Here is a 13,829-nt window from a genome sequence, read left to right on the forward strand (position 1 = left end):
GGTCTTTTCACAATCGGATAGCTATCACAGAGAATGCGCTTGAAGTGACCAGTGAAAAAAAGGACCACTGAAACTGTTGCAACAGCAAAACTATTGGATTTTTTATGCCAGAAACAACAGAAACAAGTAGTTCAATTTTCGACAAGGCCACTGATCATGTCAGTCTGAGATATTTAAAGATCTTGACTAGGAGTTTAAAAGAGGTCAGTTATTCTTTTTTACATCTGCTGGATGAGAGTAACTGAAAAATCACAGCACCACTAAGGCTCCTCGTGTGAGCTTCGCACCTCAAAATCACACAGCAGGTCCTGGAAGGCTGTGGAGTTCGGAATGATGGAGGTCTCATGGCCACTATCAACAGTTCCAACCAGAGAGAAGGTCAAGTGCAGGATATGGCTGTTCAACAGAGGCCGTTTCTTCTTCAGCAACATAGCCAACAGCTATAACAGAAGATGCTCAGTTAAAGAAGATCTTTCAGGCAATGATCTAAAGCTGACAGAAAGAAGAAAAAAAACTGAAGGTCCATGCAAAACAATGATCTGATATATTTTTGTTAGTCTACTCATTTCAGGATTCAATGAACCGATCAGTTTAAAACCGGCTGCAACCCAACATCCAGCCATTCATTTTCCTTACACAGTGACACCACAATCAACATTAGCTCTATGAAACATTGCATTCTCTATACAGACCCCATTAAAGCAGCAGAGAAATAAAACAATGCACCATCTGTTATGCTTAAACCAGCACATCCCAGCATGCCCCACCTGTATGAACACCCACTTATCACATCAGTTGGATGTCACCAGTCACAACAGCCCAGACTCGCTGTTAGCATTTAATTTGCCACCTCATTGGCTCATAAAATTCTACAGCTACAGCTGCAGAGAACAGAGGACACCATCAGTTCAAAGTTCACAGAGTAATTGTTATTGCAGCCCACCTGGTAGCCTTTGATACGCTCCATCTCCTTGCTAGCTAGCGGGTTGCTCTTGACAACACAAACTAACGCTTTTACTGCAGCATAGAGACCCTCTACATCTGACGCCATCGCAACCAGGCCCAGAATGGCAGCTGCTCCTCCGATGTACTGGAGGTTGGTGGCCACTGGTTTGGTTACGAAGGCGCGAACACCTACATGGAACAAGATTGCAGCTATAAATACATGAACACTGAGTGAAAGGGCTGGTTTATTGGAGAAGCTGTGCTGTGCCTTTCCATTGTCCATTCATGAACTTTTCAAATGTTTTATTCTGCAAAAAATCCTCGCAGATCTCCACTGTTCTAATGAAAACAGCACACACACACACACACACACACACACACACACTCACCCAGGTAACCGATGATTGCAGATCCAATGGTCCTGGCCGGTCCGTTTAAATGGCCCACTGCATTATGGACGAGCTTGACCGGAGTGGCACTTTCATGAGAGGAAACCCCAAGCTGAAAGGGGATGAAAATTTCACTCTGAGCAGCTTTCCAAAAGAGATAATTCAAATAATTACCACCGCAACCGCAAAGTTCTGCAGAATTGGAACATTCTGAAACCCCTTGCATGTTTATTTAATAAATATTCTGGCTAACTTTCAGCTGCCACAAAGTGGCCAATACTAGAACTCAGCAGATGATCCCATAAAATTAGTAAAGAAAAAAAAATGTCTATAAGTCAAAAAGCGGTTTAATTTTAATAAAGGGGTGGACAAGGGGTAGACATTTTTTTTGTTGATTTAGGCTTTCAGCTTGCAATAATAGTAAAGTACGGTACAAGCTGCATTAAACATTTACCCTGAAGAATTCTGCATCAAATGTAAAAAATAAATAAATTAATTAAAAAAATTCTGCACATCCCATACACTACCTTTTAAAAGTTGGGGGAGAAATTAATCCTCTATTCAGAAAGGATGCATTAAATTGCTAAATTGCCAAAGGTGACAATGAAGACAAATGTAACATATTTTTGTTTAATTTTTTTCTTTTGAGCTTTCTTTTCATCAAAGAAACCTAAAGAAAATGGCTTCCACAAAAATATTAAGCAGCACAACTGTGTCCAACATTAACAATAATAAGAAATGTTTTTGAGCACCTAATCAGTATATTATAATGACTTCTGAAGGATCACGTGACACTGAAGACTGGAGTAATAATGCTGAAAATTGCAGAAATAAATTACATTTAAAAAAAACAATATTGCTTACAGCCAGGATTACTTCTTGGTTGTTCAGTTTAATTTGAACAGGAAGTTCAATGTAAAAATATCAAATGTAATACAAAATGGGAACTTTTAAATTGTTCATTTAATTGTTTTAATTCATTACATTAATTTATCAATGTTTAAATTAATATTTAAATAAAATTGGCTTGTTTATTGTAAAAAAAAAGGAAAGAAATATCGTAACAATTAAAAAAAAAAAAAATTTATTGCATTAAAAATATATATAATTTTAGCATTAAGATGCAGAAATAGGGTAAGACTGCTTACCTGTTTGGCGATGGCTTTGCTGTCCAGTTTGTTGTAGACCTTTCTTATCTTGGCCACAGTGAGACTAGATACAGAGTGAGCAAAGAGACTGAAGGAGACCTTCTCTTCAGGGACCAATGCAACTGGACAGGGCGGCACAGCCTCAGTCTTTGAGTCTTTACCTAGACATATGACAGGAAACCCTGGCACTATTATCAAGCCACAACAAGCAACTAATACCTGCATTTTTCTAAACACATGCAAGTTAAAATATTTAATCAGTACAACAACCATTCATTTACAATACAAATCTACTTTTAAGATTAGTTACTTTTAGTCTCTAGTTATCCACCTAGTGTGATACAACAGGTACTTACACGGCAGGTAAACAGCTTGAAAACTGCCGACATAATTGGGTCCCAGCTCATAGATGGCAGCCACACTGGCCGCAGGCAGCACCTCCTCCAGAAAGTGAGTGGGCCCCAGTCGCCAGACCAGAGTGGAGAGCTGGCGCTGGGCCGGTGGCGTGCCGATGTAGCTGTACACCGTGCTCATCACAGGTGGGTTTGTGGAGGCGGAGCCACCGGGAGCATTGTGAACGTAGTGCAGCTACAAAGACCAGCACAATGAGAAACAAAAGAGGAGAGAAACCATATCAGTTTGCAGGGCGGGGCATTTTATTTATTTTTTCAAATGCTATTTTACAATTATTATTTAATTTTTTTATATTTTATATTATAATGCTAAATACAGGAGTAAACGGGGTCTAAAACGTTTTGAGCTTGTCCACTTTCGATCACTTCCAGAGGTAGTCGAAACATATTCGATCTGATTGCTTTCCTAGTGTAGACACTCATGTGGTTTGAACGGTTCATGGTTTGAAGATGGAAAAGCAAAAGCACAGAATGAGGTGCCTCATTGCTACAATATGTGTTTTAAAATCAACAAAAAAAAAAATCAAACATGTTTATTATACTCTGACTGGATGGATTCAGAGTATGAAGCTAAAACATCAAAGCCTGTACCCATCATACACTACGCAAATATCTGTACAATCGGTCAACTCAAATTTGCAAACTGGCTTTGATGTAATCTGATCCAGACTTAAAACGGGGAAATATCTAGGCAGAAAAAAAAAAGTGTATTCCAGCCTTAAGACTTAAATCCCTTAATGTAACTAGCCAACAGCTGAGGTTTTCCCCCCTGTATGCTGCTTAGTGTTAATTTTGGACCCAGCATATGATTTGTGTGTGACGAACAGATAAGAAAAAAGTATGTTTTGGTTCATCGGTTTGCCAAAACACCAGTTTGGAGTTAAAAAATATGACCTTTGTGCATAAAAGATAATAATGACACAGTAATGTTTTCCATTCCTTAAGTCAAAACAAAACAAAGGTGTCCACATCACGAGCTGGGCCACACCTTCACCGTGCTGACCATCTGGCCATCGATGTACAGAGTCGCCATGCTGTTCTTCAGCATTCCTTTGCTCATAACCAACACCAGGTGGTGCCACTGTCCCTCGTTGATGAGGTCAGCACAGCGGAAGCGAGCACAGCAGGGCAGGATCTCATAGAAGGAGGACTCCTCACTGAAGTCATCCACTGCGAGGGAGAGAGGAAATGATGTCAAGACACTAACCACAGACAAAGGAACTTTTCCTCTGCATTTCAGAAGGAACAGGCTCTTAAGTGCTACATAAAAATGTCTTAATTGTCTACTAACAGTTTGCCTGCAAAGCAAAAGTGTGGTGACATCAAAAAGCTAAATTAATATTTAAAGTCCCCCTGTGGTGAAAATCAAGTTTTTAATGTTGTTTATATGTCTATATGGTGTTTTTTAATATAGTTTAAGACAACCCTTGTACAAATTCATGACAACACCATTGCTGAGTATTTTCTCTTTAAAACCGCAGTGAATCAAAGACAGTCTCAAAATCACGGTTTGAAATAGTGTTGTTTCTGACGTCACAAGCTACCTTGTAACAAATCAAGTCAACATGTGATCGTCAATGAGTGGATCTCTGAGCTGGTGCGAGTGAGTGGAGTCGGGGCTAATTTGCATATTCATAGAACCGTGTATACTAAATGAGGCACGGTGCCTTCCATTTTCAAGGAAAAAAACATTTAAATATGTCATTTTAGTGATCAAAGATGAGTTTTAAAGGATAAAATCATTGACTACAGGGGGACTTATTATTAAGTTATTATTTAAAATGTTTTAATAATTTTTTTAATGTGTTCACAAACAACAGCATTAAACATACGCTTTAATAAGCTTATTTAATCTGCGTAGAGGAACAGAGGTTGAAATGGTCATCTAAATCACAAACATTCCACATCATTAAAACTTTGCTGACTAAAGAGCTAGAAGAGGAAGTTGTAAGAAACACTTGCCGTAGGTCTGAAGCAGCTCTTCCTTGGTGGACACAATGAGAGATCGGTCCTTAGCAGACAGAACAATGGCCAGGCACACGTAGTGCTGCTCAGATGAGGTGGCCCGTCGCACCACCGTGATCAGACGCACAGGGTGACTCTGGGGTAGCGTGCTGAAGCGCTCAACGCAAAACCATGTCGAGTAGCTCAAGCCAGACGGGGGTGGAAAGAAACGCTCACCTGGAGATATGAAAATGAGGATATTTAATATAAGGAATTACTTTCTCTGTTTGCATCATTTGAATATAAAATGATACATAACAGTAGCAACAGTCAATGCTATATGAATAATAATTTTTAAATTATTAAACTTTTAAATTCTGATGCTGCTTGAACAGGTGATGAATTTTTAAAGTGTTTCCTATTAGACAAAGCATACAGTGGGTTTCCAAAAGTCTGAGACCACTTTCGAAAAAATTTTTTTTTAGCAAAAATACAGTAAAACAAGTAATATTGTGAAATATTATTACAATTTAAAATAATGTTTTTCATTTCAATATACAACTTATTCCTGTGATGACAAAGTTGTATTTTCAGCATCATTACTGCAGTCTTCATTGTTACATGATCCTTCAGAAATCAGTCTAATATGCTGATTTGGCGTTCAAGAAACACTGCTTTTTATGATCAATGTTGAAAACCGTTGAATACATGTTTTGAATTTTCATAATTATTTTCATAATTTATTTTCAAGTTAAAATTGTTCTTTTTACATGGTACAATATCTTCACTGAATAAATATCCCTGGACTTTGCATAATGATCTATCAAGCACAGATTCTTGAAAATACACCCTAAGCTTCTTGGTTACATTAAATCCACTTTGGCTTGTACCCTAAACCCAGGAAACCCCTGGAAGAGAGACAGGAAAAATGAACTAGACTGCAGGGGATCTGAATGAAACTCTCTGAGGAAGAAATTATGATGTCATCGACAAAAATAGGTCAGAGGATATGATGCAGGAGTCTATCTATAAATACTGAAATCATCCATTTACATTCAACACAGAGAGAGAGAGAGAGAGAGAGAGAGAGAGAGAGAGAGAGAGGGGGGGGGGGGGGGAAGAGAGGAGACAAGGGAGAGAGGAAATTGGGAGGATGAACGAGAGAGAGACAGTAAAATAAAAAAAGAGAGGAAGTGAGAGAGATGGAGAGGCAGCGAGCCCTGAATCACCTCATTAATACTACATAGGCACTTGTACACCCACTCAGGGCTGCTGTGAGCCGGTGGTGCTCAAACAGGAGCAAAGGCACACGAACAATTTCTGCCAAGCTCTGTCAAGTTTGCCTCTTTTCTCTAGACTCCACCATCTTTGCTAAAATTCCGTCACAGTGCTGTGCTCCAGTTCCCTCTACCTCCCGCCTGTCATGAGCCAAGACGCTTCGAAAATTCTAGTCAAGCTGCAATGCCATCATTTGCCTTCCCACGTCTGTAAACTCAAAAACCTACTCAAGAATGTTAGATTTGCAGGTGTTTGGAATATTTGATTCTGATTGATCAATCACATGACAACTGATAAACTATATATCATCATTGTCCATGGCAACATACCGGTGCTATTTACCGGTCTTTCATTTTTTTTGTGCCTCTTTTTGTGTTTTTATTATTATACTATCTGGAATATTATTACAATTTAAAGTGTATATTCTAATATATAATAAAATCTATTCAGACAGACAGACAGACAGACAGAACTGTCCCTTTAATAAAGATTTCCGTTATGCAAATCATGGGGGTTGGGGGACAGTGTGTTTATGAGTACGTACCGTTTCCCATGCCACTGACCACCGCCCCGTCACTGACTCCAGATGTGTTGGCATTGCTTGACGGTGCATTGTGAGGGGCCAAACTAGGCAAAAACAAACAGCTGGAAAGAGAAGATGGAAAATTAAAAAAAATATTTTTAATTTACCAGGAATCCCAGCAGCTCAGACATTTCACATATTTCACACTCTTCTCTCAGTAACAGTCATAAAATGTGGGAATATTTCACATTCTGCATAAAGAGGAGATGTGGATGTTTATTTGTGGGTGTCATGCCTTATGTAACAATGACAGTGTGTGCTCATCATAACAGCACTATAGTACATCGGTTACAACCATCCACTAATAAAACTGATTCAAACACCAGCAGATATTACTAAATGTCAGGAAAGCAAATAATGAAAATAGGTGCGACCCAATAGAAGACTCCTACTTCATTAAACATTCTGCCATTCATTAAATGAAACAGAAAACCACCAATTGTCACTCAAAACAGCTAAACGAGTCCCTTTGGAGGCTAATTAACCCTGACAAAGGAAGCCTTGTATCTCATTTTAATATTGAGAAAATGGCAGCATAAAAAAAAGAAACATCCCATTTCACACTAACAATACAAACATCCACCCAAAAACAGTGAAACATGAACACATCCCACGGAAGTGAGGAAGGGTTTAATTTAGTTCATATGATAAAACTTCCCTTTGAAAACATTTAGAGACGTCCAACATTTTTTTTACATAAAAAAAAAAAAAAAAAAATATATATATATATATATAAAGTTTAATTTAAAATATTAAAATAATTATTGAAACTGATTATACATGATTAATTAATCATTTATTTAAAAAAGAGAAAAGATAAAAACAATAGAAGTCTATGTATGTAAACAGGGGGTTTAATGTCCTCCTCCTCCTCATAACCAAAAAAAGCTCTTATCTGAGCTGTGTGACAGCACCATTAGGCTGGTCTGCACGGCCCAATACAGAACGTGTTAACATGAATTTTTCATGAAGGCAGATGGGGGCCGTGTGTGCACACGAGAGGTTTCTCAGCATCCGCAAGATGAAATGTGGGCCAGTACAAGTGATTTTTACATCTTCAATTATTCTAAACTGCATGTCCTATTCAGATGTAGGAGGAAGTATTTAAAGACACAGGAGGATCCTGACTAAGACACATAAAAGACACATCATTTGATTTTTCTGTGCATTTAATGGAAGTTTAATGGAAATTTGTGGTATTCAAGTCGGTAGAACTCCTGCACAATTGTTCAAGCGATAGAAAGGCCATTGGGAGTCTAACAAAATTCAATCTGTGCACAACTAACATTACTTGAAGCATGTGGGTCTCTCTATTATGTCTGCTGGGTGCAAAAACAGAACTGTTGACCCATTTCATACACATAAATCTCCCATTTAAGCAGCTAATAATTTGGAAAGAAGACAAATCATGATCACTGCGCTTTCATAATTAATGAAAAAAAATGAAATATTAAAGATCTGTAATTTTCGGTTTTAGCACGTACCCTAATGGGATTATGTTAAACAGAAACAGATGGAGGCTCAGTGTGGATTCTTTGTTGCGCTTTGAACTGTGATACGTTCAGAGATGTAAGCGTATTTCAAGCCTCTGTTTTCTGTGAGCTTTAAACTAGGTCAAGCTTTTAAAAGCACAACACCAGATAAATGTTTGACTGACGCATATATCTGATAAACACATTCTGAACTGAAGCCAATAAATCTTTGATGCCTAAATGAGTGTCTGCCTGCAAACAGTGACTGTGCAAACAATCTTTATCTTCAAAAGATAGGCTAGGCTAGGCTAGACTAGCGCTGACAGCCTTACCCGAATCCCTCCAATGACGTGTCGAACTCCACGAATGCGGGTGTGACGGAGGATCCATGGAGACGGATGTCATGGGGCGTCGTCATGGAGACCAGGCACTTGACTCGGGTGAGGGGCACAGTGCTGCCCTCAGCTGATCGCACCAGACTTCGACTGATCCGGTACTGGCTATTGTCCTCATTAATTGTGAACACGCTATCCGGCCCAAAACCCTCCATGGACAGGGTCATGCTGTCTGGAGGTGCAAAAAGGTCAAATGTACAATTAGGCTGGTCCCGTAAACTCTCCTGCTCGCTCAGTATTACACTATTACTTAGAAATGGTTATTAGTTAATGGTAAATTGTGATGTAACATAGATAACAGTTAATTCTGTTAGTATAAGTGACTTTATACTTCACCTAAACCACATAATCAGGAACAGGAATATGTGCGGTTTATATTTTTTTAAAGAAACATTAAGAGGCACAAATCTTATGTTTCTTGTTAGATATGTTTGATAAACTACTATATAACATTAACATCGCATGAAAAGCATCAGATTAAATGTCTGTAGTGAAAATGGTTGTTTCTTTTTATTAATAAATATAACACATTTTGTCTATTTAATTTTTATATATTTTATTACATAAATATAATATGTAACATAATATTTTAATTATTTAAATTTATTTATTTATTTATTGAAAACAAGAAAATCACGGTTGTAAGCTTTTATTACCCAACACTGAATGTCTCAAATTTTGGTAACAGGGAAAAAATTTGAATCTTACATTAATTTAACTGAAAATAGAAATTAAACCACTCATAATACTTAGGCTAGTCTGCCCTCCTGAGGTTCACGATCAAAATTCTCAAATTTTGAAGCACCCATCTAATTTTACTAGCCATTAGTTGAAAATAATAATAATAATAATAAAATAAAACATCATTTCATTTCAGGGCCTATTTTGTACCACATTTGTGAAAGTACCTTATATAAAATATTCAGTCAATTTATCAAGAATTCCCATACATAATAAATGGCATTTCACTTTCACCCAATGATGCTGTTTAAAGATTCAAGCAGTGAAACAGAAAGGTAAAAAAAAGAAAAAGAATGCTAAAGGTATAAAAAGCATGTGAGTGTTGAATGTTGTAAATTTGTCACTCTAGAAGCAGAGAAACTTTCTGTGCCGTAAAATCTTTTCATTCTGTTTAAATTAGAGTTATCTTAAATAACCTCATTCTGACATAATCTGTTGTGGATATAACCAACAAAAATATCTGCTTTCACTGGACCCTGGACACACAGCAGTATTCCTCAGACTATTCCACTTTCTACTAAGCAAGCAGGAAACCTTTAAATTAGCAAGTTCAAAAAGGACTCGCTGGACATGGAGAGCTTGGAGAAAAGTAATTTCACTGGTAATTAGGGAAGCTGGGAACTCATCTCCGGCAAAACCCTGTTCAATTGAACGGGGTATTATTCTCAGCAAGGGGCAGAGTCGAGGAGACCGAGAGGAGAATGTTTTGTTTGATTTTGATGATGATTGATGGCATTTCACCAAAGACCACAGTCAGTGAAGCCTGAAGTAATGTCCCTCCTTTCACTGGCCCACAGAGAAACCACAGAGACAAGACCACGTAACACTGACACAAACTGTTTACGGGATGGTACAAAAGCACACTGACAGTTCTAACAGTCTTAATGCATTCTTTTTTTTCTACTTACTTCGCATTTCAGCTTCATAGCTGAGGGAGCTCGGCTTGTGGACCCGGTACTGCTTAAGGAGCTTTTTGTCCCAGGCACCGCAATTCAGAGGATTCCCTAGTCGTAAAAATTCCCTAGGATATATATAAAAACATTTTATAGCGACAGCAATAACCCACACAATGAACAGTTGCCTGATCTTCCAGCATAATCAAATAGATTAAGACAGAGACTGTAAATAATACAAAATAAATGCAATTAAAAACATATTAAATAACAACAACAACAACAACGCATATTAATAAACAATACATATTAATCAGTTAAAGCTGCAGTCCGTAGTTTTTCCCTCTTTGTCGCCATCTCTGTTCGAAATCTGCAATTGCAGTTATTCGCGGAATTATTAACTTTACGTGGGTTGTGCCTCGGCACGGCAAAGCGCGGATGAATCCAATGTTTTGAGGAGAATGAGAGGCTGTCAGTCACCATACGGTGTGGATTCAGAATCACAGATTCAACTTTTTGGAAGTATGACTAACATAAGAATTTTCACTGGAAAATGTAATCTGAACAAGTAAGTAACATCCACTTTTGTTCTAACCAACTAAGAAAAAAAAGACATTGCAGTAAATCGTGCTGATTAAATCTAACGTTCGCTTATCATATCACGTCAAACTGTGCAAATTATACTTTGTTCTCAAATTGTTCTCAATCAGCATTGCGTGACATTTACATATACATTTAATGCCCTTCTGATATTTATCCTTGTTTTCACATGGGCCGGTTGCAGTCTCTTTTTTTCTGTAGCCACTCCGAAGTCCAAAGTCTTTCGAATTTTACAACGGGTGAATCTCCAGTTGTCACAGGTGATTTTAGTTTGAACCTTTCTGGATCCGCCATCAAATTAATAAGTTTAATTATATAAAGTGCTGTGAGAAAAGGCTATAAATCTCCACCTCCAACATCCTCACACGCAATATAGCCTAATAGCCGAGACTCCTCCTTAATGTGTACAGATTTGACGTAATGACGCAAAGACATGCTCGAATTTCCCACGGAAATCCACCAGTACCACTGGAATTAAAAACATTATTACAAGCTTACCGTTTTGAATCACGCTACAGCAAGCAGATAGTTTTGAACATTGGCTGATTATGTACTTGCTCAAAAATGTATTTTGGATATTATTAAATATAGTAAATATTGTTATTATTATATTATTTTAAATCTATTTGCAGAAGGATTTTTCCAGAGATGACCGTTGCATGACATTTAAACCAAGATACAAGGCATGGTTTGATTCCTCAAATGAGCTGGAGTGAACTGCGGTTTTGTTTTTTATTTTGTAGTGAACCGAGTCTGCATCCTTCATCACGTTTGACCAGCCATGCGGAAAATTGAAATCGCTAATCCGTTTGACTTGGAGGAGACCCATGGAGAGCTTTGAATAATATTAAGATGCGTCAAATTTAATCATTTACCTTTTATGCAAACGTGCAGCTGTGATAAGATTGAATCAGAACAGACTGAATCGTGAAGCCAGACTTTAACTGATTGGTACTTGTATAAACAAAAATCAGTTCAAAAGAGCTCACATGTGGGAGACTAATCAATAAAAGGCTGGGGGCAGAAACATGCTCCATTAAGAACCTATTCATAAATATTCCTCACTTAAATAAATATTGCCGAGGCCTTGAGATGTACTGGATAAAGAGCTGGCCCTCTAATCTGCACTGTATCAGTTGTTAAATGTACTGTATACGCTGTATTGTATTGTACTAGCAGCAGGGAGGGCCTCAATGTCCTGTTATTATTACGTTACGGTATGTTATGTTAATATACTTGTCATTATATTTGATTACATTAAGAAAAATCTCTAATAAAAATCTTCTGAACAAACTTGGACTCACCTGAGCACCATCGGCTGTAGGGCCTGGGAGGCCAGTCGCTCAAACATCCTTTGCAGCGGTGGGTGGAGTGGGTGATCTTCGTCTCCCAAAGCACAGCTACAGCGCTGAAGCAAGCGTGAGTGCAGACCTGCCTCACACAGGATCTGCTGGTTCCTCTCCGAATGCACCAACAGCTGCAGAATGTTAGCAACAGCTAGCTGCAGGTCCAGAGCATGCTAAGGAGCAGAACAAGGGTGAAGTGAGCTGCAGGACACTTAGTAGTGCACTTAATTCAGATAAACACTGAAAATCTGAAATTTAAAATTCACATTGCAGTGGTACAAGTCAAACATAGAATGCTATCCCTAGTCAATTAGGTTCTTACAATCCTCATCACAGGGACAACAAAAACATCAGTGTATCAGATTCTCTGGTGAACCCTGGCCTGCAGTAGTATCCAATATGGACTTAATATTTAGTTTATTTGATATCCTATAAGAATTTTACTTAAACCAAATTTCTCATCCAAACCAAATTGTCATCAGCATGCCACATTTGCTATCGATTACCACAGAATATCATTTAAATTTGAGCCGATGTGTTGCCTCACATTCTTCCATTGTAAGCATGTAACTCTCTAGATACTCTCTGTACCACTCTCTTGACCAAAAACACAGTAAAAGCATCATGATCCTTCAGAAAACATTATAATATTCGGATTTGATGCTTAAAACAGTTGAGCATCAACTCCTAAATATTTTGTGTGGAAACCAAGATGATCAATTTAATGCATCCTTACTGAACAAAAGTATTCATTTTTATTTTTTTTATCTTACCGCAAACTTTAAACTGTAGTTTAAATATACAGCAAAGTATATGACCATATTTGATGCTGACAAGCTCAGCAACACATTCTTATCTCTCCTAGCTACATGCTAACATTAAGATTTTGCGTTAGGCATTCCCATGTAGACACCAAACAATGTGTCAGTTTACTAAGTTTTGAGACAGAGCCTATGTCTACAAGAAACTCATACCTCAGGCTGTGTGTCAGAAGAAACAGAGGGTAGGAGGTCGATCATTGCCAGCACTGCTCCAGGGTGGATGACAACAGGGTCTGAAGAATGCTGGAACTGATTCCCCAAGTGCAGCTTCAGGTCCGTTATGGCTTTACTAGAAGCAGAGTTGGATGAGCTGTGGTAGCCATGTCTATTGGGAAAGAAAAAGAACACTTAATGTCTCTTCTTAGTCTCATTACTTAGTGTCAGTGCCTGACAAGAGTAATTCACTTACACATTTTGGCTTTGCCAAATAATTTTCCAGATAAAAGCTAAAACACTGAAAAAGCTTAGACAGCTTTTTGAAAGAAGGATTTTTTTGTTCATAGTTAAACTTACTCTTAAATACAGCACTGAAATTCCATTTAAAGAACATCAGCTTTGATGTAATGTTACTTATGAATCAAAACTCCCCACAGAGAGTTTGAAATTACTGAAAAAAAGCTGTCAGCACGACCAGAGGAGTGAACATTTTTGCAACTGGGAAGCTTTATGGGTAAGCAAAACACGGCAGATGAGATGGTGCAGAGGAAGATGAAAGCATGGTCAAGGAGATGATCAAGGAGAGGAAAAGTGAGAGGAAAATTGCAGAAGGCAATCACTCTGATCAGAGGCAGAAGATGAATAACAGTATCCTAAACCAATGTGATGCTCTATGTTTTCTACGACAAACAATTTGTCTGTTCA

General features: G+C 38.0%; 1 protein-coding gene across 1 annotated transcript in view; it reads right to left on the bottom strand.

Annotated features, from left to right (window-relative positions):
* Positions 1-13,829, bottom strand: part of wdfy3 (WD repeat and FYVE domain containing 3) — a 77,843-nt gene that overhangs the window by 28,948 nt on the left and 35,066 nt on the right. The window contains exons 14-25 of the mRNA XM_077231331.1: positions 13,122-13,293; positions 12,106-12,320; positions 10,217-10,329; positions 8,505-8,739; positions 6,662-6,762; positions 4,858-5,076; positions 3,884-4,065; positions 2,839-3,070; positions 2,483-2,643; positions 1,335-1,446; positions 944-1,134; positions 288-440 (exon numbers count right to left, since the gene is read on the bottom strand). Coding sequence (XP_077087446.1) covers positions 288-440; positions 944-1,134; positions 1,335-1,446; positions 2,483-2,643; positions 2,839-3,070; positions 3,884-4,065; positions 4,858-5,076; positions 6,662-6,762; positions 8,505-8,739; positions 10,217-10,329; positions 12,106-12,320; positions 13,122-13,293 — 2,086 coding nt within the window. The remainder of the gene's footprint in view (positions 1-287; positions 441-943; positions 1,135-1,334; positions 1,447-2,482; positions 2,644-2,838; positions 3,071-3,883; positions 4,066-4,857; positions 5,077-6,661; positions 6,763-8,504; positions 8,740-10,216; positions 10,330-12,105; positions 12,321-13,121; positions 13,294-13,829) is intronic.

Source organism: Siphateles boraxobius, unplaced genomic scaffold (genome assembly GCF_051911475.1).
Source record: "Siphateles boraxobius isolate OS27281-9 unplaced genomic scaffold, OSU_SipBor_1 16, whole genome shotgun sequence".
Taxonomy (NCBI): domain Eukaryota; kingdom Metazoa; phylum Chordata; class Actinopteri; order Cypriniformes; family Leuciscidae; genus Siphateles; species Siphateles boraxobius.